The sequence below is a fragment of the Phoxinus phoxinus genome (genome assembly GCF_949152265.1).
Source record: "Phoxinus phoxinus genome assembly, chromosome: 15".
Lineage (NCBI taxonomy): Eukaryota > Metazoa > Chordata > Actinopteri > Cypriniformes > Leuciscidae > Phoxinus > Phoxinus phoxinus.
Genome location: NC_136890.1, coordinates 15,896,643 through 15,922,437, shown reverse-complemented (window position 1 = coordinate 15,922,437; position 25,795 = coordinate 15,896,643). Strand labels below are relative to the sequence as shown.

The following is a 25,795-nucleotide window of genomic DNA, read 5'->3' as shown; positions in this document are numbered from 1 at the left end:
AGGCCCTAGCAGTCCCTTGATGTACCTCGTCACTTTTTTGGTTGGCCTCTGCCATTCATCCTGTTTCAGATTCACAAATAATAAAAGGAGGGAGAGTTATTCAACTGCTTTATTCTAGTATACAGATGGTACTCCTAACAGGGCACACACACCACCACCTAAAACTGCATCCTCATAATGAACATTGCTGTTTTACTCTGGAGCAACTCAAGTCAGCTGGCTTTCAATACTGTTTTAAAATCAGTACGCCATTTTGACTAATGCATTAGAATGGCATTTCTGATCCTAAAACACATCTAGAGAGCTTTGAAAACATCTGAATCCACAACTCACAGGCTGAGTAGAGGGGGTGTGGCTGAAATGCTCTGATTGGTGTTTCCTTAGAAATCACCGTGGAGAATAACAGTGAGGGGAGTGAGGGGAACCTCTCACCTATCAAGGATGATGTTTACTATACCAATGTAGCCCACCGCAGGAAATGGCCCCCACAGCGAACTGAGCAACGATATGGTATGTGGCGTGGCTCCTCCATGAAAAGAAAATCTAACAAAAATTACCAGAACAATTTGACCTGATATCAGATTTTTACAAGAGTATCTTGTTTAAAGACCCCATGAAATCAAAGTGAGAGTTGTGTGGCTTTTAGGGGCTGTTCACGCGACACCGTTTTCAACTAAAAACGTAAAACTTTTTATGCGGTTTGGCCGTTCGTTTACACGAAAGCGACGTTTTGGGTGCCTGAAAATGCAAACTTTTGAAAAGGGGTTTCAAAGTGCAAGTTGCGAATGAATCTCTGAAGACAATGACGTCATGAACATGGATATTTTGTGTTCTGTCTAGTGTTTCAACGTCATCGAATAGCCTGGCAGCAGAATACAGGGTTTGTAGTCGTCGCGGATCCGTGTCTGTTTTAAGCATATCGTTGCTGTGTAAACGTACCGTTAGTCTATGACTGTTAGTTTTTAGTGGCCTATTTGTAAAGATGTTCAAGTGGCTTCACTCAAGTGGTAAGTTTTAGTTTAGTTAGAGTCAGATTTTTTGGGTTCAAGAAGATGTATTGTTTTATGTCTATTTTATTCTGGCTAATTATGCTGGCTCTTACACGAGAAGTAAATCAAACTGATGCTTTTTTTATTTGGTGTGATTGGGTATTCGCTGCAGATGTCAAACTTTCAGGCGCACATGCTGCATCACGGGTGGATAAAACTCTTGAGTTGACAGAGAATTATAGCGAGTATTATGAACCGGCTGAACCTGATCTAAACCGGGTTGGATTTGTTTGACTTTGTAAACTCTAAACCAACTCTGAAACTCAGAGTTTGTTCAACTAGCTTGGCGTAAGAGGCCAGTTGTCATGCTAATCCACTCATAAATGCTGACAAAGTTAACAGTAGGCTATATATCGAGTAAGCTCATTTTGCACCACACAAATTTTTGTACTGCCCAAACTTCCTGTTTCAATAGTAAAAAACATCAATACAGCAAAGCATTTTCCGAGTGATTTAATGGGGTCTTTAAAGGATATTTTCAGTATTAATACAAGTTCAACTCTATTGACTGCTTATGTGACATGCTGTTTACCACAGACAAACATTTTGACCCCAAAAAAGTATAAATGGTTAAAAAAAACACACATTTAGCACCAGACAGTGTTTGTGAACCCCTCTTCTCCTCCTCTTTTTCCTCATCGTCCATCTTTTACGGAGCTTTAAAAAGTTTTCTTTTGAGACCATCGAATGTTTTATTTGCATGGATGTCTTTCTACTGTTGGATGTTGTGTGACTGCTAACTATAAGAGCAGAGATGTCTTCACCCCTGTGCCAGCTGTGGTTTTAAATGCTGCTTGTGAATGTTCTGCATATTCTTATTAGTTTCTGGGTGCATGATTCACTTCTATCAGATCCATATACACTTCTAATTAACTGGCATGGTCAACTGTTTACTACTATCTTAACAGCCATTGGTACAAGATAACAGAAAAGTGTTTTGCGATACCTATTTTTTTTTTTTATAATTTTGAGTGGATCATTCCAGTGAAGTATTACTAATGAGTTGATGCATGTCTGTCCAGGAAAGTTCTGTATGTTTGTACAGTAAAACAGCAATGTTTTATCCTTCCCTTGTTTTTGTAACATGCATGGCCATTTCAAACGTGTTCTTACTTCTGTTTTCAATATGCTCGCATAATTACCTCACTGGTGTGCTGTGCGGCAGATCATTTCACTGTATAGGGAACATTTGTGTCAGGTGTGATTAACATTTTTATGAGTTTATTATGTTAATATGTGTTTTTTGCCTCTTTTTAAGAAGAAATCGTATATCATATAGTCATGTAGCATCATACTTTTATATCATTTTCTGTATGTCACAGATTTGGACTGATGCCTCTGTAGAAGTACAGTAGATTAGGCTAAATGTGTTATTGTCTTTTTTGGGGCTTTATCTGTCCTTTGATTTGTGTGTGTAGCAGAAGCTTGCCCTCTTCTATGTTTCAGATGGTTATGGTGGACGGGAACGGCGGTCTTCAGACTACTATGAGGAGTCGGAGCCAGAAGACTCCAGAATATTTGTGGCCATGTTTGACTACGACCCCCTGTCAATGTCTCCCAACCCTGATGCTGCTGTAGAGGAACTTCCCTTCAAGGAGGGCCAAATCATAAAGGTTTGATCTGAACTGACTGATGTCAAGCAATTCTCAACCGTCATTTAATTCCACAGCTTGTTTTTCTTTTGTTTCCACTTTTACTTTTTTTATTTTCTTTACTTTTTAGGGATGCACCTATACAGAAATGCTGACTGTTACCACTAATTGATCATTATATTTATGTACTAATGTACCTATATAACTGCAAGTATTGATTATTAAATTAGTTAGTATAGTATTCAATTATAAATATACATTTCTCATCAAAAAACTTTGTCATAACTGTCTGTTTTTGTGTCATGGCTGGCAAAAATTAATACTATATTTAATTTAATTATATTTAATATATAATTATAATATACATTTTCTTAAGTCACCGCCCATTGGCAGGTGTGGCAAAAAGTTAGTTTTAGGCCTTGTATATATATAAATTGGCAGTATTAAACATTCTGATTATTAAATTATAAATATACATTTCAATACGAATGTATCAATATATAATGGGTTCAAGATATATATATATACATATTTGTTCATTATTTAGCCATTATTTGTATATTTTTTAATGTTTAAAAAGATTTTGCATAGCTAATTTTAGATTCAAAATCTGTTTTATTCTAATTCTATGTATGTATGGAATAATACAGGAATTTTGACTGATATCCTTAATTTCTAATTAAATTTAATGTATTTATGTATCAATATAATTACCAATATTAAATAAATTATAAGTGTACATTTTTCAATATAAGTTCATTATTTTAAAATTAGTATATCATTTATACAGATATATAGTATATAATCAGTATAATCCTTTTATATCTATACATATGTATATAGCTTTAGAATTATTTATTTTGTATAGTTCTGGTATGTTCTTTTCTAATTAAAGTCAGTCCATTGCTGTCTTGCTATTCCAATGTACTTATTTTTATTTTCAGAATTCTGTGGCCATTTACATTTATTTAATTAGCACTTTTATGCAAATGAAAGTTATAGAAGCATAACTGAATAATCCAAGATAAAAAAAACATTAGACGTAGTGCTACTGTACCAAATTGAGTAGAGGACATTAGAGAGAGTGTAATTAAAAATGCAATGAAATGAGTTTAATTATGGCCCTGCTGTGTTGTCCAGGTGTTTGGAGAGAAGGACACAGATGGATTCTACAGAGCAGAGGTCTGTGGCCGCAGGGGGCTCATCCCCTGTAACATGGTCTCAGAGATCCAGACGGATGATGATGAAATGATGGACCAGCTGCTCAAACAGGGGTTTCTTCCTCTCAACACGCCCATTGAGAAAATAGGTATGATCTAACAGGTGTGCTGACCCCTGCCCATCTTACCCTCTGTACTCCATTTTCTGCCTTCTCTTTCCTTTTCTCTGTTCTGATTTGTTTTACAGTAGATTAAACATGGTGCTTGTCTGCAAATCCTCTACCTGTTCCATAGTTTTCATTTTAGAACCCTTAAAGGGATAGTTCACCAAAAAATGAAAATTCTGTCATCACTCATGTCGTTCTAAACCCATATGACTTTCTTTCATCTGCGGAAAACAAAAGAAGTCATATAGAAGAATGTCAAAGGCAGATTTTTCCTTTAAATCCTCTGCCTTCCTTGCCTTCATCCTTTCCTCTCTCTCTTCCATTTCTTTCTTGCTTTCCTCTTTTTTTTCTCAAGTGAACTGTAATAGGTTCAAAGATGGCCGTTCAATTAATCGCAGGTCCCGGAAATCCAAGAGAGGTTTGTGCCCCCATCTTTTCTTCATCAGTTTTCTCATTCAACCCATCTTTTCTTTTTCACTTAAGTGCCTTTTCTCAGCTCACATCCAAGTTTCCCTTCATCACTTGAATGACACTTAAATGTCAGCATGACTTATTCTTCTGTTACCACTGACACCTCATACAGGAAATAATGCAGATTGAACAGTGGGGTCCAAAAGTCTGCAACTATTGAACAGGTCTGGATTTTGTATTTTAGAGCATCTTGTGCTTTAATGGAAACAGAAACATCTGACCATTTATACAAAGGGGTTCACATGATCAATGTCACTCATTTAGTTTGATTGGGGACCTAGTACAGAAACTTTATTTCCATTTTAAATGTGAAATTTGTAATACCATTTGGACCCCACAGAAATTTTTTCTTCTTACTACTAAATGTGCCTTCTATTTTATCATGTCACGACTTGAGTATTTATTCAAGAAAAAAATGTTGCATGTGTCATTTTGTAGAATTTGTATTTTGTAAAATCATTGTATTGTCCTAAAAAGCAGTCCAATTATCAAAACTCATGCCAATGGTTGAGTCCAATGACTTCAACAGTAAAAATATTTTTAACATAAAATAAATGACACTTCACCTTAAAAAAAGTTGGTAATATGCCACTTTGAACTTACTACGAAATGTTCCTTCTATTTTTTCATGTCATGACTTGTGTATTTATTTTGAGCCATTCAAGAAAAAGTGCTGCATGGTTAATTTTGTAGAATTTTTTTAATTCTTTTAATGTCCTAAAAAGTAGGCAAAACTCTTGAAATCTTTAGATTTTTTTTTTTTAAAGCTAGGGTAGACAATGTTTTCCATAAACAGTTTTTGTAATTCTGGTTTATTGATAGCAATCAATAATAGAAGTGGTCTAGGTATTAAAAAAATGTCTTCTGTGGAAGTCTCAGGACCAAAAAATGTTTGTCCGAATGCAATGATACGATGTCCTACCTGTCTTTCAAAATATGTATTTGCATACTTCTGCGCACCCTGCTCGCGCAGACATCACACGTAATCAGCGCATTCCGAAAGGCGATGCAGAGTTGTAGACAGACAGTCACTGAATGCCGCAAACAAACAACAGCCAACTTTTACAGTTTATTTTGAACCAAAACAACAAGCTAATGATGTGTTCACTCCATAACTACCTTTATTAAGAGATGGCAACCCGTGACGTTCTGAGCGGTTTCTATGTCAACACTATCAATGTCAGTGGGTAATTTTCCTTAGTTACATTTCCTCATTACATGCAGGGTTGACGTAAGGGTCGAGAAAGGGTTGTGTCTGGGCATACCACTGTATGTTGTGATTATAGAGTGTGTGTGGGTGTGTGTGCGTGTGTGCGTGCGTGTGTGTGTGTGTTTGTGTGTGCGTGCTAGTGAAGGGCATCAAATACATTCTATATGTTCTTGAATAATGTTTGATGTCTTTTGTTTGATATGCCACATATTTTTGAATAATGTTTATATTTTAACCTGTGCTGTATGTATTTATGCTGCATGTATTTGTTATTTATTTGTACACAGGGACTGCAGATGTAAATTAGCCTAAGGCTAACTCTGGTGTAATGCATCAAATGTTTACATTTATGTTTTTAATTACACATGGTCCCTTCTAAATAAAATATCAATCAATCAATCAATCAATGCCGAAGTGAATCTGCCGCAGTCAGGTGGTACAAGTCAGCTCAAAGTTATTTATCATTCACTATTATTGTAATGTTATTGGGTTTGAGTAAGGTAATTTAATGCAGTCTCTCGTGATGCTTTGCAGACTCTGCTCTGGCTGTGCGCGTTCATGTGTTTTGGAGGAGGCGTGGCTTTGGAGAGCACTCTGATGGGAGGGTGGGATCTTATGCTTTCAAAGCTAGCTTGCTATTGCTAGCCTCTCCGAAATTGCCTACCCTAGCTTTAACATAAAAAATACACTTCACCTTGAAAGTTGGTAATATGCAACTCTGAATTTATCCATGAGAGGGCATCACATTCTTGCTGTCATCATTACAACCAGGCTTGCTGTCATTCATAAATCATGCTTTCCTTTTTTATATATTTATTTGTAATTAATTTTAATGATCAAAATAAATATCAAATAGTACTTTGTTTTTTGTTTTTTTTTCCCTCCAGAACTTATTTATTTGTTTTATCCATCTATTCTTGCATATTTTTTTCTCAGAAAGGAACAAAAGGAGTGGAAGGCAGCACGCGGTGTCGACGCGGAGGATGGTGGCCCTATATGACTATGATCCCAGAGAGAGCTCTCCTAACGTCGATGTGGAGGTAATGGAGTCCTTTTTGTCTGTGCTTTCTTGCACTTATGGTCTCATCCCATAAGCTTTTGATTTTACGCTGGATTGCCTGGATGCCTGCCTCTGTAAAAGCCACCAAATTCATTTTCAGCCTATTGTCTTTGCTTTTGCGGCAACAATGTGGTTTGTATATTTTTTATGTTACTATTCATTCAGATGGCACATGGCAGCTCTAAAGATTTAGTTTTGTATAAAGATTGTTCACCCAAAAAAAAGTAAATCCTGTCATTACTTACCATCATGTCGTTTTAATCCTGTATGACTTGGTTCCCTTTCAGTCAGTCACATTCGACGTTACGTCGATACTGACATATTGGGCTCTCACTTGGGAGCCTTTGGCTAATAAGAAAACGGGCCAGTGAACATTGGCTAGTGAGATTCCAAGCCACTCCCCTGGACTAACGGTTATATATAAACTTGCCGGAAACTCACTCATTCATCTTGTTTCAAGAGCAGAGCGGTTGTTTCAAAGCACTTTGCTATTTACCTTCACTTTGAGAGGAGACACTTCTACAGTTGGAGAAAAGGCGCATTCTGTGGGGTTTGCTCCCCACGATTGCATTGATAAGTGCAGCGAATTCAACCCTGTGTGCGAGCATTTTGCATCGGGTTTGAGTTGAATCCTCCACCCTGCCCTGAATGCTCGAGGTGGGATGATTACAATACAAGGCTTACAGTGCCCCTGGACAGGCTGCCTCCAACCCTGCATGCTATGGCCCTCCTGCAAGTCCATCAGACCAAAGCACTAAAAGAGCTGCACGAGGGTAATTCTGAGCCGGGGTTGTTGCAAGAACTGTGCACGGCGACTGACCTGGCCCTTGGCCAGACTATGTCCACCTTGGTTGTCCAGGAATGCCATCTCTGTCTGAACCTGGCTTAGACGGACACAGACAAAACGTACTTTCTCGATGCCTCCATCTCCCAGGTCGGCAACACTGTAGAGACTTTTCCCAGCAGTTCTCAGCAGTACAGAAGACAGATTAAACACATCTTGCCCCGGAGGGATGCTTATGCTACCAGACAGCCAAGAAGAAGTCAGGGTTTTATAGCCCTTACTTCATTGTACCCAAGAAAGGCAGTGGGTTACAGCTGATCTTGGATCTGTGTGTCTTGAACCGGGCCCTTCACAAGCACCCGTTCTAGATGCTAACGCAGGAACTCATCCTCACGTGCGTTTGCCCCTAAGATGAGATGGTCCTCACTGCAGAACACGAAATCCAGGGGGAGGAGGATTTCCACTTTGGTAACTTTTCTCCTCCCACCTTACATATACCTAAACCTACCCATCTCCACCCCCTGATCCCTAAACCTACCAATCTCCACCCCTTAGATCTGGATCCAACTCCGCCCCCTGGATCTCGTGTACTGCAGTGAGGTGCTACTGCCTAAGATTGGTTTGCCGCGATTGACCCGAAGGACTCGTACTTCCATGTTTCAATTTTGCCTCAACACAGACTGTTCCTATGGTTTGCTTTCGAGGGTGAGGTATACCAGTACAAGGTCCTTCTCTTTGGGCTGTCCCTGTTTCCCCGCATCTTCACAAAGGGAAGTGGGCATTCACATTCTCAACTGTACAACTTGCTGGATCCCATCTCGGCTCCTCAAACCTAAATGAGTGAGTTGCCAGCAAGCTTATATACCCGTATGTCCAAGGGAGTGGCTTGCGATGCAAATCTCTCTTGCCAATGTTTTATTGGCCCGTTTTCTTTCTACCCGAAGGTGATTGGGGTCCCAAGTGAGACCCCAATACGTCAGTATCGACGCAATGTCTCCGTTCCCTCCTTCAGGGAACGAGCTTTACAAAAGTTTCATTCATTTTGTTATGCGCTTCTCTCTTTTTTATATTTTAAAAATTTTAACATAAAAATGTAACTTCACCCAGTTGGTAATTTGCACTTCAGAATGTATCCGTTAGAGGGCGTCAAAATAGAATAACAAAACAATTGGGCGATTCATGTTGCCATCCTGACAACCAGGTTTGCTGTCATTCATAAATCATGCTGTGCTTTTTTTACATATTTACTTTTTTAAATGTAATTTTACTTTATATAAGATCTTAAGCAGAAAAAATTAAGCAGAAAAAAGAAACGGCAGTGTTAAAAACAATACATTTAAAAACACATAATTGGGTGAAATGTGTCCTCAGTAGTAACACCCATCGAACTTCGGGGGTTCAATTTAAAGAAAATCTCAGAGAACAAACAATATTTGATCTGCTAATAATTCTATATTATTATTAGTAATAGTATGTTCAAGTCTTTTACACCCCATTGTCACTTACTGTCACCTTTGCATTGCCGCTGGCGCACAGGCCCGCTATGGGGGCAGCTTGCAGAGTGAGGAGGTGAGTGTGGAAGGAAGTAGTGAGTCTACACTCACTGGGCCGGTGACAAATGACACTCTATTTCCTGCTGAGGGAGCTCACTGCACTGCATCAGCACCTGTACTGTTTGTGGACATCTCACTTTTGGGGCCTCAACATCATAATGCATGAACAATACATTTGCATTGTGTACTGAATGTGTTTTAAAGCCTTCATAATATGCTTGATGAATGATTCTCTTAGGAATAAGCGTAATAGGAAGCCTTGTGTTTCATGATGGTAGTATTAGTGCCATGCTTTAGTGAACAAAATGTGCATTTAAATTAATTCCAATGTGTATGCATGCATTTATTGGATATTATGAATCATTATTATGGATTTATGAAGGCTTTGTGACAGGCTGTCGTAAAAGTGAGTGAGTTCCTATGAAAGGAATATGGAATGGTTATTTGTGACACATGTGTGTGTTTTTTGCTGTTGTTGGAGGGAAAGGGTTACACAATCACTGTGGTTATGTGAACACAGCTCACAGTCTCCCAGAGAGGACCTGCCTTGCCCAGTCTTGGTTTATATGTGTTTGTATTTCATTAGTTTGGTGGATGTTGTTTTGGACCTGAACTAAAGAATGTTGCTATAAAATATTAGATTTCATTTTCATTCTAATAGGGAACATAGTGTCTCTTTTTTTATATCTGATATTTCTTAGCTTTTTTAAAGATAGATAGATAGATAGATAGATAGATAGATAGATAGATAGATAGATAGATAGATAGATAGATAGATAGATAGATAGATAGATAGATAGATAGATAGATCTACATTGTGGTTGTAACTGTTGCATTTTTGCATATTAAATTAGCTTTGTGACAGTTATGAATGCTGAAATCTAACATGTTTTTCTCTTTCTGTTCTTCAGGCTGAACTGACGTTTTGTGCAGGTGATGTGATCACAGTGTTTGGAGAGATCGATGAGGATGGCTTTTATTATGTGAGTAGATTATTCACACCACCTGTGTTTTTGGTGCAAACACTAAACTATTCCGTTTTCCTCAGTGGCCAGCATTTAAAGGAACACGTCGACTTTTTGGGACATTAGCTTTTTCACCATATCCCACAGAGTTAGATACGTCCATACATACCCTTTTCATCTCCGTGCGTGTCTGACGCACCCACCGCTAGCCTAGCTTAGCACAAAGACTGGAGGTAAACGGCTCCAGCTAGCATACTGCTCCCAATAAGTGACAAAATAATGCCAACATTTTCCTATTTAGATGTTGTGATTTGTATAGTCACAGCATGTACAAATAACAAGGTCACATGAGACACAGCCATCTTCTAACCGTATACATACTGGGAACTATATTCTCAGAAGGCGGGGCTTCTCAGGTGCTGCGAGCAAAGCACTCTGCAGAAGTAGCAGTGCTTTGCCTTCTGAGAATATTATTGGGAGCAGTATGCTAGCTGGAGCCACCTCCAGTCTTTGTACTAAGCTGGGCTAGCGGTGGGTGCGTCAGACAGAGTTACGGCACGCACGGAGATTAAAAGGGTATGTATGGACTTATCTAACTCTGGGGGATACGGTGAATAAGCTAAAGTCCCAAAACGTCAGCGTGTTCCTTTAAAAAACACCTAAAGGTGATCCTTCATGTTTGAGGTTATTCCTACTATTGACTTTGAACACAGGAGAGCTGCCACACTGGGATTTAGCCATAGGTGCGTGATATCCTCTGTTTTCCATTCAGGGGGAGCTCAATGGACACAAGGGTTTGGTCCCCTCCAATTTTCTTGAAGAAGTGCCTGATGACGTGGAGGTTTACCTCACAAACACCCCGAGCCGTCACCCCCAGGACCACCCGTCCCGGACAAAGAACAAAAGGGTACATCCTGTTACACACTAGCCCTCTGTCATCCATTCGCTCTTTATTTTAATCTTCTTCCTGCTCCGTTGTTTTTTTCCTCTTCTCCGTCTGTGTTTGTGTTGTGTGACAGCCGGTTGCTTTTTTGATGGATCATTGAAGGAAAACAGAAAAGAAAAGAGAAATGAAGACAGCTTACTAAACACAGAGACATGCCATTAAATACAAGACTGGGGAACCTTTATTTTTATGTCAGATGCTCTGCGGAAGCATTTGAGGAGAAATGTGAACTGTTAATGAAATTGCATATTCATACAGCATTGTTTGAAAAAAGAATTCACGCAAAGAGACGTGCCAGTTTATTAGTGGTTTATTGTTATTATTTATGGGAAAAGAAGCACTAAAAGACTCTTTATTATTTTTTACTTAATTCACAAGTGAAGCATTGTAATTGATGCTTTATGAATGTAACTGTGTTGAAACGTGAAATCAATTTATAATAGAGGAGATAGTTTTGATGTACAGAGAGCTGAAACCATGTAGAGCTGTAGAACTGCATGCTTTTACTTTCAGAATGCTTCAACGCCACCATGAAACTTTTTTAGGTGCTTTAACGGATTGAGACCAGTTAAAAGAAAAAAAACTAACCTTAAATCCTTTTGTATATGTTTCCAAAAGAGTTGTTTTTGTATATTGCTGATATATAAGACTATCAACTTACAGAGAGACACAAAACAAATGTTGCAAGTAGAGAGAGGTATCAAGAATGATTTTATCTGTAGATGTAGATATTGTACAATGGACTGTAAAAAAAAAGAGAAAAAAGAAAATATAATTGCTGATGGATGTTCTGCTCAATCATCAGGACCCATCAAGGTTTTTCTGTACTGAAAGTTTGGTGATTTTGTTTTTTCATATTCATTGTGAAGACAATTGAGATGCATTACATCATGGCATTGTTTTTTTTTCCTCACTTGCTTGGCAAAACAGAAGAAGAGTGTTCATTTCACTCCGTAACGGCTCAGTATCTGTCACGTAAGTGAGCAACAGAGGATACAACGAATAACGCTGTCTTCGTCTAATGCATACGACACGGGTCCTTATTACTGTTGCGCTTGGTATGCATAAAACATGCACATACGGCACATTAACCAAGCATTTACAAAAAAAAAGTGACAAGAAATTGTTCACTGGCTCTAATTGCTCAAATGTACGAAAAATCTAACGCAGAATTGAAGTATATTTACAATTATTTCATTTTAATTTGTAATATTTAATTTTATAACTCATAGTTTATTCATATATCATTTTTACTTTTTGTAAATTCAATATTTTTATATATTTTAAATATTAAATTATTTAAATATTATTTAAAATCCATAGTATATATATTTTTAAAATGTAATGATAATGAAAAGATGTATATTTATAATGTTTGTTATGAATAATTGAATGAATAATTTCACACTAAAATAATACATTGACATTCTTTGTATGCACACAGATTTGCATTCATACACATGCATGCACAGACAAGGCACACAACACTCATCAAAACACACCTATAATTCTCATGAGCTATATCTGTGCATCAGTTTCACAGTACTACAAGTAGCGCTGCTCAGAGAGCTGTGATTGGTCCACTGCTGTCAGTGCATTAGACAGGCACAGCTGGTATCTTCAGTTGTTTCTCTGGGTGTTGTCCATTATAATGTTCGTCTTTCATTGACTCCTCCTGTAAGTCTTAAAAAGCTATAAGGCCATTGTTGCACGGTCAGAATTGGACCCCTGACCCCCTTACCCCCACCCCTTCTCTTTTCTAATGTGTGCAGTTTAGTAGATTCCTAGTGTACGCCCTGGGACAACCCCTCTCCTCTCCTGTGGACGTGCACCCTATCATACCGCACTGAGCACGAATTCACACTATTTTCAATTTTTATTTCAAAATGAATACTGAAACATTGGCAAGGTCAGCCAGGTCATTCAGGTGTGTGTGTGTGTGTGGGGTGCACTATTTCCATTAACTCTAGGAATGAACTCAAACAAGCATAAGTATCCTTACCCTCATCCATCTAAAGCGTAGATTGTAGTTCTATTCTCATATATATTTGATTGAATTGATTTTTATTTTAAGTTTATGCGTTCTTGCAGCCACTTTTGTAAATGAAGCTTTTTTAAAGCAGGTTTGATTTGGCTCCAACACCCTTGGTGAAGTTACCATGCTGAAAGGTGATAGATTACTTCAAAAGACTGGTAAATTAAATACTTATCTTCTCTTTTTGCCATTATAGATTGTCACTGTTAGCGTAAATACTCATTTTAATGATGTGTTGTGCAACTACAACTAAAATTAAGGGCAAAGTATGGCATGTAAAAGTGTTTTTGCTGTTAAGGAGTTAAAAAATGAGATTACTGTTATGTCACTGTGTAAAAACAGTCAATTTCTTATGATTATGTTGTTGCACTTGCAGTCTGAACCGGTTTATTAATGTTTTAATGAGTTTAGCTAGAAGTGAAGCATATTTTTTAATTTGTGCAGTTTTACCAGAGAATGTCTAATAAGGGGAGAAGGTTCACTCTCGCTACACTTCCGGCTTCTGACTGGTTGCAGTTCCACTCTGATTCCATATGAGGGCGCTCACGGGACGAGTGCAGAATGAATGGAGGTCTATGGAGCTATACCCCTCAAAATCCACTTTTCTCAAGATATAATTTTTTGTCTAGTAATTTGAATGTTGTATTCGAAAGGAGATGCAAAGAAATTGCACATTGCTGGGTGTTAGATTTTTTAGAGTCACTTATTTGCTTTAAAAAGTCTTTCAAAATGTCAATGACGTCATACACATCGTACGACCAGAGATACTGCTTTACGGCAATCCTTCAGTCACTGTGGTGCTTTCGCGCTCTGCACTTTATTTTCTCTCGAGGCATCGCCAGCACAGCTGACACAGGTAAACACACGTGCTAGAAGAGTTTCTGCTAGAATACATTCTGTTCCCGCTTCGGATGCCATGATGCCATCAAGCGGTATCTCTGGTCGTAACCAGTCCTTCACTGACCAATCAGCGTTCATTAGCAGAATGCTAGCGTGTTATGGGCAACAACAACTCAACCTGTAAGAAATCGAAAGGACATAAGTACTCGTTCATTCAATTTTCGACCTATAACCCATGTTGAACTTGCCAAACCTACAATCAAATCTGAGATTTCTCAACGGCAATCGGCTGAAAGGGACAAATTTAGCCGTCTAGCCCCATAGACTTTCATTCATTTTGCACTCGGGGGTGATCGCCCCCAGTGGAACTCTGGTGGAACTACAACCAAAATTCAGTACAATAGGACTTAATAGGGAGTGAACAGGCTCTCCGTAGACGGGCTCTGGTTTTACTAAAACGATTCCCACAGATGACTGTTTAGAGTGCCGCCCCCTATTGGCTGGATGTATTATTTGATGATGCAAAGTGTACTATACATTCATAATTGACTGTATGGTGGCCCTTCTGGGACAGAAAGGACTGTGAGATGAGATGGGAGTGTCTGTTGTACAGTAATGACGTTGAGATGCTTTAAAAGGCAAAGAAACACTTTCTTTTCTTTTTAAACATCCTGCCCTGAACTGTCCCTTGCGGGTCTTCCGTTAGGTTCCCGTGGAAAAAGCGGGCCCTCCCAGAAGAAGTGCCACCCCCACAGTGCGCCCACACATCCCGGGGTCCGGCCCCGCAGCACAGGGGCCCGGCAGTTCCTTCCGGCGCCCCCGAGCTGACTCTAAGAAAAAAGGACTGCTCTCCAAAGGAAAGATTCTATTGAAAAGGCTTGGTGCTGTCAAATAGTTTCACACACAGTAACCCTCCTCACGGCGGCCGGGTTAAGGAAAAAAAGTGGAATTATAAGAGAAGGTGGGGGAAATAAAATAACACTTCTCCCATCTTCTGTTTCTGTAATGAATTGGGCATGGAAAAGAGAAAGGGAAATGGTGGAAACTAGGGCTTTCATGACCACTACTTCAGCTTGATCCCATTGAAGCTGTTACTCCAAACACTAAGTCTTGTTTGCCCATTTTTAATTCTTAAAAGCACAGAAATGCTCACTAATGTGAGATGATGTCTTGTCTTAAATATACAGTACAATGGATAATGAAATATAATCTATAGGGGTTCATATTTTATTTGATTGATTTTAAGGGATAGACAATTATTGTATTGTTATTATTATGTCATTAGTATTTAACAGATGCAACAACTACAATAATAAACATACAAAATAATTCAATTTCCCTTCAATTTAATACAATTAAACATTCATTTAATATAACAAATATCCAATAATAATATTTTTTGGCACTATTTTTGGCACATTTTAGATCTAGAACTCCTTTTCTAAGAGAAAGATAACCTAGCACAAATGTTTAGGAGTTAGCACAAATATGAAATGTGGGTTTTGCAGTGACTAAACACTGCTTATATTTCTATAAAAACCATGAGGAAAAAAAAAAGTTCTGCCACTTTTGACTGGATTGCTTTAGCACTAAAAGGTCATGAAACTCCTAGTGGAGCCCCGTCATATTTGCCTTATTCAATGCACAATGGTTTGTGTTGTGTCCAGTCAGTTGGGTGAGATTCGTCTGTCTGTGTCATGTGCAGTCATGTAGATGTTTTCCTCCTCATGAAAAAGCAGTGTATTTCAAATCTGTGTGACCAAGTGTTGTGTTGTTTTTTGCAATGCGTGTCAAAAGGGAGGGAGGGACTCTAACCTTGTTTAAACCACTTTGGAAAGAACAGATGTCTGTTTAAATGGTTCGTAAATCCATTCGCATGTGAATTGTGCAAATGAATGCAACAATTTACTTAAGAATGTTTTTATACACCATTTACACATGAAGTTCTGTATGTTTTCACAAACAAGGCCCTTTATTTCCTCTTATTTAGCACAACTTATTCATAATTTTACATAAATCAGTTTGTTTTTTGGCTCACTGATGCCTCTCCCAGCATTCAAACCATTTGAATAAAATGAGGCACCTATTCTGTACTTGATAAGGATGAAGGAAATGAGCAATTGTGAATGTATGGCCAAGGAAAATCTTTCTGGAAACGTTTCCAATACGTGATCCATTTGATCCAGTCTGTACTTGTTCCCCATTCATTGTTCATGTTTGTTTTTTGTGTTGTTTTTTTTGTCATTTCACCCCTACATTTTGCCCTAAACAAACATGCTAAAGTAGGTTTGCAAGGATTGACCGAGACTGCCAAAAGAAAAAAGAAAAAAACAGGAATGTATGAGAAACATTCTGTATATCTTGTACAATTTACAGCCAAATTCCAGGCATTTTAATTCATCAGAATAACTGTATATTTTTTTTGCCGAGTCATTTAATCATAAGATATGTTACAGAACATCGCTTCTACATGTTTGAGTGACTGCTGCTCTTTTTGTACTTTTGTCCATTTGTACATTCTTTTTAAATGTTTATACTTGCTTTTCAGACTGCCTTTTTTGTACATTAAACTTTATAATCTGACAGTGCAAGCTATCCTCATGGTGTCTTCAAACCATAATGTTTTAAAGTCTGCAATTGTGTGCTAGCTTTATGAAAAAGAATTATAAGCCTATATTGATGGTTATCAAATATTGTGTGAGTGTGCATGTGCAGTTTTATATAAAAAATAAATTTGATATTTTATACACACTGTAGTATGCGTTTTTATTTATTTATTATTATCTTAATATTCAATGTTCAACAGTTTTACAGGTGAGTAAATGCGTAATGGTGATGGCTGATACAATATAATCATGTACTTCCAATAGATGGCGCCCAAAGTCAAGAATTGCCTGCCTTTGTAGTGATTTACATCCTTTAAAAGTGTGTACAAATTCACAAAATGTACAAGGGTCAAAGTCTGTTCACTTTCTCTCTCATACACACTCCAAGATAAAACAATAAATGTATAGGCCTATACCTGCACACACATGTTTTTTCCCTTCATGCATATTTTACCAGAGTAGCTTACCACATTTTCATGTGTTTGTTTTTAGCTCTGCAGCCCCTCCTTTTTTTTCTTGAAAATAATATTAACAGAAAAAATAACAGGTATGAGATCATCATATAAATAGCATAAAAGCTTCACATAGAGACCTAGTGCCCTTTGCTTTTCTATTTTTCAACCCAAGTTGTAACTCAATGTAATTGTTCTTATCTATCTGAAATAACAAAAAGTTTGGTTTTCATTTAGCCCATTTTTGTTTATGTATATGGTATTTCCCCATAATCAAATAAAGATAATCAATAAAGGCCACATTTGGTGGTAATCTTTGTCTATTCAAATTTCAAAAATGCATCTTTTTCAGAATAGTAAACTTTCATCCCTAAGCATTTACAAAGAAAACATTCCAAATCTACCCAAAACAGTTAGCTATAATAAATGCATTAAAAAAATAATAATAAGTGAACAACATTTTCTTTTTCAGCCCCTTAGTCTTTTTAATCTAAAAATGACGCCATTATCTACATTTCCACAAGAAATGTTCAAGAGCTTGTTCAAAATGGGCCTATTTTTAACTGCTCTAAAAATAATTATTTGTAATTGTTTGGTGTGTATTTCAATAGATTGTAACTTTTCTCAGAGTCATAATTCAGTTGTTAATCCAAATCGTTGAGGAAGTATCATGAAGAAGACGTTGTCACGGGCTAGATGTTACAATCCTCAACGCTGCTCAGGGTGGACCAATCACTGTTGCTTGTGATTGACAAAAAGTAATTCCTTTCTGATGTCAGGTTTCTTGTAATGAACAGATTTACACTGTAACTCTGTATGAATATCTGTTCTAGGACAAACATGTCCTGATATTTAAAGGGGAATCAATGTAGGAGCCTGCATGCGCCCCCTGCAGGAAAACACTTCGCGTCCCATAGGAAACAGTTATGTAGTAGCATTTACCGCCCAAAGGGCTCAACCCACTGAAGAGAGCGCGAGCTCAGCGCTTGTTCTTCATCTTCATCAAAGCTCGAGCGCAGCGCGCGTAAGGCTAACGTTACTAACGGACTCTTAAACGATGGATTACAAACTCTGAATTTAGTTACCAATTACAAGTGATCTTTATTACTGGTCATTTTGAACGTCATATTCTGACGCACTCTTAACTTTTTTTTCTTAGCAAAATACCCTAAAAATATATTTACTCTTGATATAAGCGCAATGATTTGTTATTTTACCAATAACGGCGCAGTAAATATTTGAAGACTGTAACTTTCTTTCGTTGCTGAAAACTCTTTTTAAACCATGGACTTAATATACTTTAAAGTCCTACTGACTCTCCTGAGCGTATTTCAGGTAAGATTATTTTTATGGACAGAAACATTTGTTTTTAATATAGCTTGATGTGATCTTTAATATGTTTTTTTTTTTTTTAAAGTTCTTTCAGGTTCGTAGTGACACTGTATCACCGTCAAAACATCCAGGTAAAATAGCCTACATTTAAATTCACTTTTTTTTCTTCAGAGCTCGTAGGGAGGGAAAATGTCAATTTGGTACATTTAGATCAAATTAGTTATTTTGGTTAACGTAACTAAGTTAGGCCTAACGTTACACTAATAAACATTAAGAAATTAATCTTAAATGTGGATGAATGTTTTTTTTTCTCAGTTGTGTTGAATTTAAAAGGTTCATTTAATTCAGTGCAACCTTATATTAAGGTAGTAAAAAAGAACTTCACAAAATTATAGTTTTTACTGGCGATTTACAGACAAATGGTTGAAAAATGTCGTCTTTTTTATGTCCCCTTGCTTGTCCTAAAACACTGAATAGCTACGTCACCGTAATCGCAGGGAACCGAAGCATTGATATTTAAATCTGTTTAACGTTAAAGTTCCTTTCTACAAACAGAGACCAACATACTCCCTCTATCCACAACAGCACTTTCTGCTCGAAACCTTATCTAGTTTTGTAGCCTAAAAAAATACGCTGTATTGATGGAGGTAAATTGATAGGTAAACAAAACTAAATCTCTCTCTCTCTCTCTCTCTCTCTCTCTCTCTCTCTCTCTCTCTCTCTCTCTAACTTTGTAAAAGTATAATATATATATTATAATATATATATTAATTAAGAGTTAAGACAACTTTCTAAAATTAATAGTTAAGATATAACTTATCATTTATCACCTTACAAGTTATTGGAGTTTTGATACATTTGTTTCATTATTTTGATTATTAACCACTAAAATTGCTGTCTTTGCAGACAGATACTGTAGAAATGTCAAGATTTCATTCTCAAAAGGCAAGTCCTAAGAGGTATTTCCTCACAGTCCAGGTTAAGCACTCTTCTGGATGTTTGTTACCATGCACACAGAATTTTCCAAATTGAAGTCTAAATAAAAAATTGACGGCAGGGATGATTCTGAACAGGACTGAACCGCTGATCAACAGTAGAGTTGTCTGAAGATAATAATTTCCATAACTCTGTCAACCTTAATACAAATAAACAGAAAACAAATGATGAGGCTGGATTGAGACTACAAACTCTCACTATGTTTTTTCTCTCTCACTTGTGTACAGTATTTGCATTGATGTACATGCTTGGATGTGTGTATGTTGTGCTCAGGCCTGCAGGTGCTGGCCACGGCTTCACACTACTGGCCCCTGGATTCAGTGGAAGGGATCCGCGGTCTATCGGACCAGATTGGGAACAGAACAGGTCATGTTAATGGAACTAACATAAGTATGTAAACATGTCACACCTGCTTTTCTTTCTTTCTTTCTTTCTTTCTTTCTTTCTTTCTTTCTTTCTTTCTTTCTTTCTTTCTGTCTGTCTGTCTTTCTGTCACCACAGCTGTTTAACATTCTTCTACGGTCACGTCTTAGTTTCAGAAATCTCTGTGGCTTTGCAGCTGTCTTCAGCTCTTAAAACGAACTGATTTGCTTATTTGAGTCGAAAAGTTGAGGACTTGCATGATTACCTCAGTTGTGATGAAGACAACTGACTATGACATTTAAGGGTGTCAAAGGTACACCGTTTCTCTCAGTGATTTACTAGTCCACTTGGAGTTTTAGAGGAGCAAACTCACCAATATACAGTACATATTGGTAAACAGACCTGTTGAAAATACTGAATTTATACATGTAAGATAAATATCCACACATTATTCCATAGCTGGAGTATATTTCCAATATAAGTACAGTATGGCATTTGTTCTGTGCCGGCTAATTCTGAACAAATGGAGGGCTGAGAGGAATTCGCTAGGCCTCTCAGACTTGTGTCGGCACAATGTGTTGTCCCATGTGCGGACCTGAAAGATATGTTAAAATCTCATTGAATGTCACACTGGTCATCTTGTCCACCATGTCTGCCTGAGTGTCTCACAATGTCCCTTTTTTCCCCGTCTCATGTCTCTATACTCATTTGTACATGTGTATGTTGCTGAATCACTTGTTTTTTGTTTGTTCTGTCTCACTTTCTTTGTTATTTCCACATTCTCTCCATCACAGCTGTCAGAATCCACAACCACACTGTCCTGACTACCCATAATTCTTCCTCTGTGTATACCAATGACTCTGCCTACACTAACATTTCCGCCACTGTAGGTGAGGCTCTCACACGTTCACTCACTTACTAGTACACAGCTAGGGTCTCAAAGAAAGGCATTAGGGGCTATACATTCATGTAGACCTTGTATATCACCAGGACATCATTAGGAGAAAATAAACTAAAAAACTCTGATATATGACCATTTACATTAGAGTAATTGAAGCATGAATTGTTTATTGCTGTTTAATCTGGCATTCTTCACCGAAATCAAACCTTTCAAGCTTTACGAGTGATTTTATTGGATCCAGTGTGTTTGTGAAACTGCGTTTGAAAACCTTGCCCCATTTTGGAAATCTACTGTTTGCGCTGTGATTTGTTATGTCAGTTCGTTTAAAACAAATGTCCCAGCCAAAAAACAATTATACAACGATATGAATCTGATTGGTCGAGCAGCGCTGCAAGAGTGCTGGTATTTAGTATAACAGTCCTGCAATGTTTGACTGTGCAATATTGTACCTGTTTTCATGGTGTCGGGAAGATTTTTTTAATGTGCTGCATTTATTTGATCAAAAATACAGTAAAACATTATGATTTAAAAAAAACAGTTTTCTATTATAATATATTTTAAAATGAGCAGAATTTTCACCAGCCGTCACTGATTTATCCATGCTGATTTGGTGCTTAAAGCTGCCTTCCGTAACTTTTTTGGGTTAAAAATGATCCAAAATCATTTTTTGAGCAAGTACATAACCAGCCAGTGTTCAAATTTATTTGCTTGTATAACCAGCCAGTGTTTATTCAAAACAGTAAGCTTGTAATAATGTTTTTAATTCCAGTGGTACTGGTGGATTTCGGTGGGAAATTCAAGCATGTCTTTGCGTCATTGCGTCACATCTGTACACATAAAGAAGGTGTCTCGGCTAGTAGGCTATATTGCGTGTGAGGATGTTGGAGGTGGAGATTAATTAAACTTATCAATTTGATGGCGGATCCAGAAAGGTTCAAACAACAATCACCAGTGACAACTGGAGATCACCCGTTGTAAAATGCAAAAGACTTCGGACTTCAGAGTGACTACAGAAAAAAAGAGACTGCAACCGACGCATGCGAAAACAAGGATAATATCGGAAGGACATTGAATGTAGTCACGCAATGCTGATGTTACTAACATTAACAATTTGAGAACAAAGTATAATTTGCACGGTTCAACGTGATATGATAAGCGATCGTTAGATTTAATCAGCGCGATTTACTACAATGCTTTTTCCCCCTTAGTTGGTCAGAACAAAAGTGGATGTTACTTGTTCAGATGACATTTTCCGGTGAAAATTCTTATGTTGATCATACTTCCAAAAAGTAGAATCTGTGATTCCGAATGACAGTATCCACAGCGACACGGTGACAGACAGCCGCACGTTCTCCTCAAAACAATGGATTCATCCGCGCTGTGTCGTGCCGAGGCACAACCCACGTAAAGTTGATAATTCCGCGAATAACTGCAATTGCAGATTTCGAACAGAGATGGCGACAAAGAGGAAAACCTACAGACTGCAGCTTTAAGAAACATTTATTATTATATCAATGTTAGAAACAATTGTTCTGCTTAATATTTAATATTCAAGATTACTTGATAAATGGAAAGATCAGCATTTGTTACATCTAGCATTTGTTACATCTCTTTACTGTCACTTTTTATCAATTTAATGTGTCTTTGTTGAATAAAAGATTTCTTTAAAGCTGCAGTCCGTCGTTTTTCCTCTTTGTCGCCATCTCTGTTCGAAATCTGCAATTGCAGTTATTCGCGGAATTATTAACTCTGCGTGGGTAGTAAATCGGCATGAAACAGCGCGGATGAACACAATGTATTGAGGAGAACATGTCGCTGCCGCGTCGCTGTGGATACTGTACTACTGTCATCAGCAATCTCAGAGTATACTTTTTGAAAGTGTCAACATTAGAATTTTCATCGGAAAATGTCATCTGAACAAGTAAGTAACATTCACTTTTGTTCTGACCAAATTCGGGGGGTGGGGGGAAGCATTGCAGTAGCTATATCATGCTGATTAAATCTAACGATTGCTTATATCACGTCAAAACGTGAAAAATATTTTTTTTCTGTAGCCACTCTGAAGTCCGAAGTCTTTGGGTTTTACAACTGGTGAATCTCCAGTTGTCACTGGTGATTGTCGCTTTAAACTTTCGGGATCCGCCATACCAAGTGCTAAGCTAAATCTCCACCTCCATCATCCACACACGCTAGCCGGGGACTCCTTCTCTATGTGTACAGAAGTGACGTAATAACGCAAAGACATGCTCGAAATTCCCGCGGAAATCCACCAGTACCACTGGAATTAAAATCATTATTACAAGCTTACCGTTTTGAATCGAGGTAAGGCAAGCAGATCGTTTTGAACACTGGCTGGTTACGTTTTTTTTCAATAATGTCTTTTTTTATATTTTTAAACCCAAAAAAGTGCCGGACTGCAGCTTTAAAAAAAGAAAGAAATCTTATTGACCCCAAACATAAACATAAATTAGACTGAAACTGTAACAGCTAGCAAGCTACATTTTGAAAGGTCACTGGTCATCCCAACTTGCTAACTTTATAATTTAGTTTCCAGTCAAATTTGTGATTTAGTAGGGTTTTTCAAGTGACACTTCTATGCAACTTGTATTTATGATCATTCTAAAACTAGCATATGAAAGCAGCATTAATATCAGCACAGTGTGACATTGTAATTCAGATTCCCTCTTTTTACTGTAAATCTCAAAATCTAGTTCACGAAGGCATGCCGATTCGCTGGATCTCACTGCATAGATGGATGTTCACTCCTCTGTAGCCTGTACCTCTTTATCTCTCTGCTGTTGTTCACGCGCTCCACATTTCAGTCTGTCTCCTCTCTGTCTTCTGCCATTCACTGGGTCTTCACTGAGCACTCTTTTCCATCATCATCTCTTCTCTTCTCTCAACTCATCCATTCATGAGGTGCGATGGTGCTATGGCTCCCACTGTGATCCACAGATCCTGGCCTTTTAGGTATAACAAAGGAGGATTTATTGACCAAAATCACTGCCCTCGCAACGGAACAACTTACCATTGAAAAAAAATCAGACTTGTCATGAATCATCTGCAGTTCAGTTGCTCAGATGGGGGATTTTGAATTCCCTAGATCCTCATAATTCAGGAGTTCTGCTCTTGTTGTTCTAGAGGATGGAGCAAAATGTTCATATTTTTACTATATGGGTAAAAGGCTAGGATTTCCCCATAAAGACTTTGTTGCTAAAAAAAGATTTAGATTGAGGTGATTATAAACTGTAATGGTTTTTAAAATGTTATATTGCAAGTGTTATAATCGTGTTGGTTGGTCTTTCATTGTGTAGACATTGTAGAAGGAATGGTGAACAAGGGCATCTATCTGAATGGTGATAATGGAGCCACTTTCCTTCACTTTGGCAACTATAAAGACTCCTGCATAAGTGACCCTACTCTGTGTGGACCTGCCGGTGAGTTTTTATCATCTTCATGCACTCTTTTCTGATGTTATAGAAGTGCATCTTTATATGGTCATAGATGTATGACAGTTGAGTAATGCGTTGCTCAGGTTTATACATGACGTAATAAAGGCTAATGGTTCAAAATTAAGTTTATATTCCTCAAGAGCAAATATATCAGCTTACATCAAACATTTTGTGCGTGAAAGCTGATATCATCTGTTATTCATCTGCTCACATCAGTGCACATTCTTTTGCTCGCAAAAAGGAGAATATGTTGCATTTATATTTATTTTCCAGGGCTTGACCAAAGTAAGACTTGCTGTAATGTTGTTTGTAATGAAGCAGCCTGGATCTAATAAAGAAGCTTTTGTTTAGTTAAGTTAGATCAGTATGTATCGGAAAAAGAGCTTGGTGGTTGGTGAGAGCCAGAGGAGTATGAAAATCATATTAAAAGCTTACATTTATTGATACATCCCTCTTTGTTGTTAATTTTGTATTATTTATTTCAAATTTACATTCAAATTATAATAAAAAAGAATTTGAAAATGAAATTTTGAACAAATAAATGCAATTATTTGAGCTTCTAATCACAGCCTACTGTTAAATCCGGTATGTACGCTGTATTTGTAAAGTGTTATTTTCCTTTAAGTTAAAATACCTTGTGTTCAACATTAAAGCTTTACTCAACTGTTACTCCTGGACAGGGATAACGTTCTCCTTCTTCTGGAAAAACAAAGAGATTGAGTCTCGTTTTGCGATTGCATCCGGAGGTAAAATCGTCTCGAGTGGTTTCTCTGTCTACTCCAACCCTCACGGCGGATACGTGGAGTTTTACACGAGAGGAGATTCCATGACATGGAAAGCACAAATCGAACTCCCAGGTAATTATTATTTGAGTGTGTGGAGGGAAATTTTAGTTTAGGTTATGGAAAGAGTTTAAATGTTTGGGGAACCAAATTATTTCGCCTTATCTCTAAAGCCAAAAAAGATTTCCCATGATCTTGATTTTTTGCGTACATTGACAGTTTGAAATACATTCTGGTTTGTAATTACGCTTGCAGTCTGACCATAAATATTTTGAATATGTAGTTGTGTTCATAATTATATTGATTACATCCAGATGCTGAATCAGTCAATAGGCTTCAGAATAAACTTTCTCTTTTGGACTTGACAGAGTGATTTAAATTTTGATCTTAGTGAAAAGTAGCTGCCTGAGAAAATCATTATCTCTCTTTCATCTAAGATTTTACAGTCATTTGGGGATTTGTGTCACTTCCATTTTCAGTATCCATGTTTCTGCTTCTCAAATCTTCAATATCTGGTCTTGTTTGGATTGAAGGGGTTGCTAAGTTTAGTGATTGTATCCAGAAGTTTGGGGTCAGTAAGATTTGGAAAAAAAAATGTAAACACAAATAAAATACTTTTATGCAGCAACAACGTAATAATTTGATCAAAAGTGACGGCAAAGACCTTTAAAACAAAACCAACATTTTGAATAAATTATGTTCTTTTGAATTTTCTATTATCAAATCACCATATTAGCATATTAGAATGACACTGATGCTGCAAATTCAGATTTGACATCACAGAAATAAATGACATTTTAAAATATATCCAAATAGAAAGCATTTATTTTAAAGTGTAATAATATATATATTTTTAAATATTACTGTTTTAGTGCAGTAATATGCAGCACAAGAGATGTATAATTACATTATCTTATTATGTGTTTAATAGTGTGTACAGATGTTACAGGAGCATTTATATTTGCCCTGTCGATGTTACTAAATATAACCCATAAATATGCAATCAAGAACGTTAGAAATACACCAAGGCCTCTAAGATACAGTCAGAACATGAACAGGATACCCCAGGATTATGTCCG

The 25,795-nt window shown here is 37.4% G+C and overlaps 2 protein-coding genes across 4 annotated transcripts in view; both read left to right on the top strand.

Annotated features, from left to right (window-relative positions):
• rimbp2b (RIMS binding protein 2b) overlaps positions 1-16,574 on the top strand; it is a 163,146-nt gene extending 146,572 nt beyond the window's left edge. The window contains exons 23-30 of the mRNA XM_079637845.1: positions 385-510; positions 2,496-2,662; positions 3,782-3,950; positions 6,586-6,689; positions 9,030-9,062; positions 9,958-10,029; positions 10,784-10,918; positions 14,539-16,574. Coding sequence (XP_079493971.1) covers positions 385-510; positions 2,496-2,662; positions 3,782-3,950; positions 6,586-6,689; positions 9,030-9,062; positions 9,958-10,029; positions 10,784-10,918; positions 14,539-14,727 — 995 coding nt within the window. The 3' untranslated portion in view covers positions 14,728-16,574. The remainder of the gene's footprint in view (positions 1-384; positions 511-2,495; positions 2,663-3,781; positions 3,951-6,585; positions 6,690-9,029; positions 9,063-9,957; positions 10,030-10,783; positions 10,919-14,538) is intronic.
• Positions 16,575-17,851: 1,277 nt separating this feature from the next.
• Positions 17,852-25,795, top strand: part of adgrd1 (adhesion G protein-coupled receptor D1) — a 56,198-nt gene continuing 48,254 nt past the window's right edge. The window contains exons 1-6 of one of the 3 annotated variants that reach the window (XM_079637228.1): positions 17,864-18,225; positions 18,308-18,353; positions 19,492-19,608; positions 20,376-20,471; positions 23,797-23,919; positions 24,615-24,791. In XM_079637228.1, the coding sequence (XP_079493354.1) occupies positions 18,175-18,225; positions 18,308-18,353; positions 19,492-19,608; positions 20,376-20,471; positions 23,797-23,919; positions 24,615-24,791 (610 nt within the window). In that variant the 5' untranslated portion in view covers positions 17,864-18,174. Of the gene's footprint in view, positions 18,226-18,307; positions 18,354-19,491; positions 19,609-20,375; positions 20,472-23,796; positions 23,920-24,614; positions 24,792-25,795 lie in introns of all 3 variants that reach the window. The other 2 variants (XM_079637229.1, XM_079637230.1) reach the window with 2 other exon arrangements.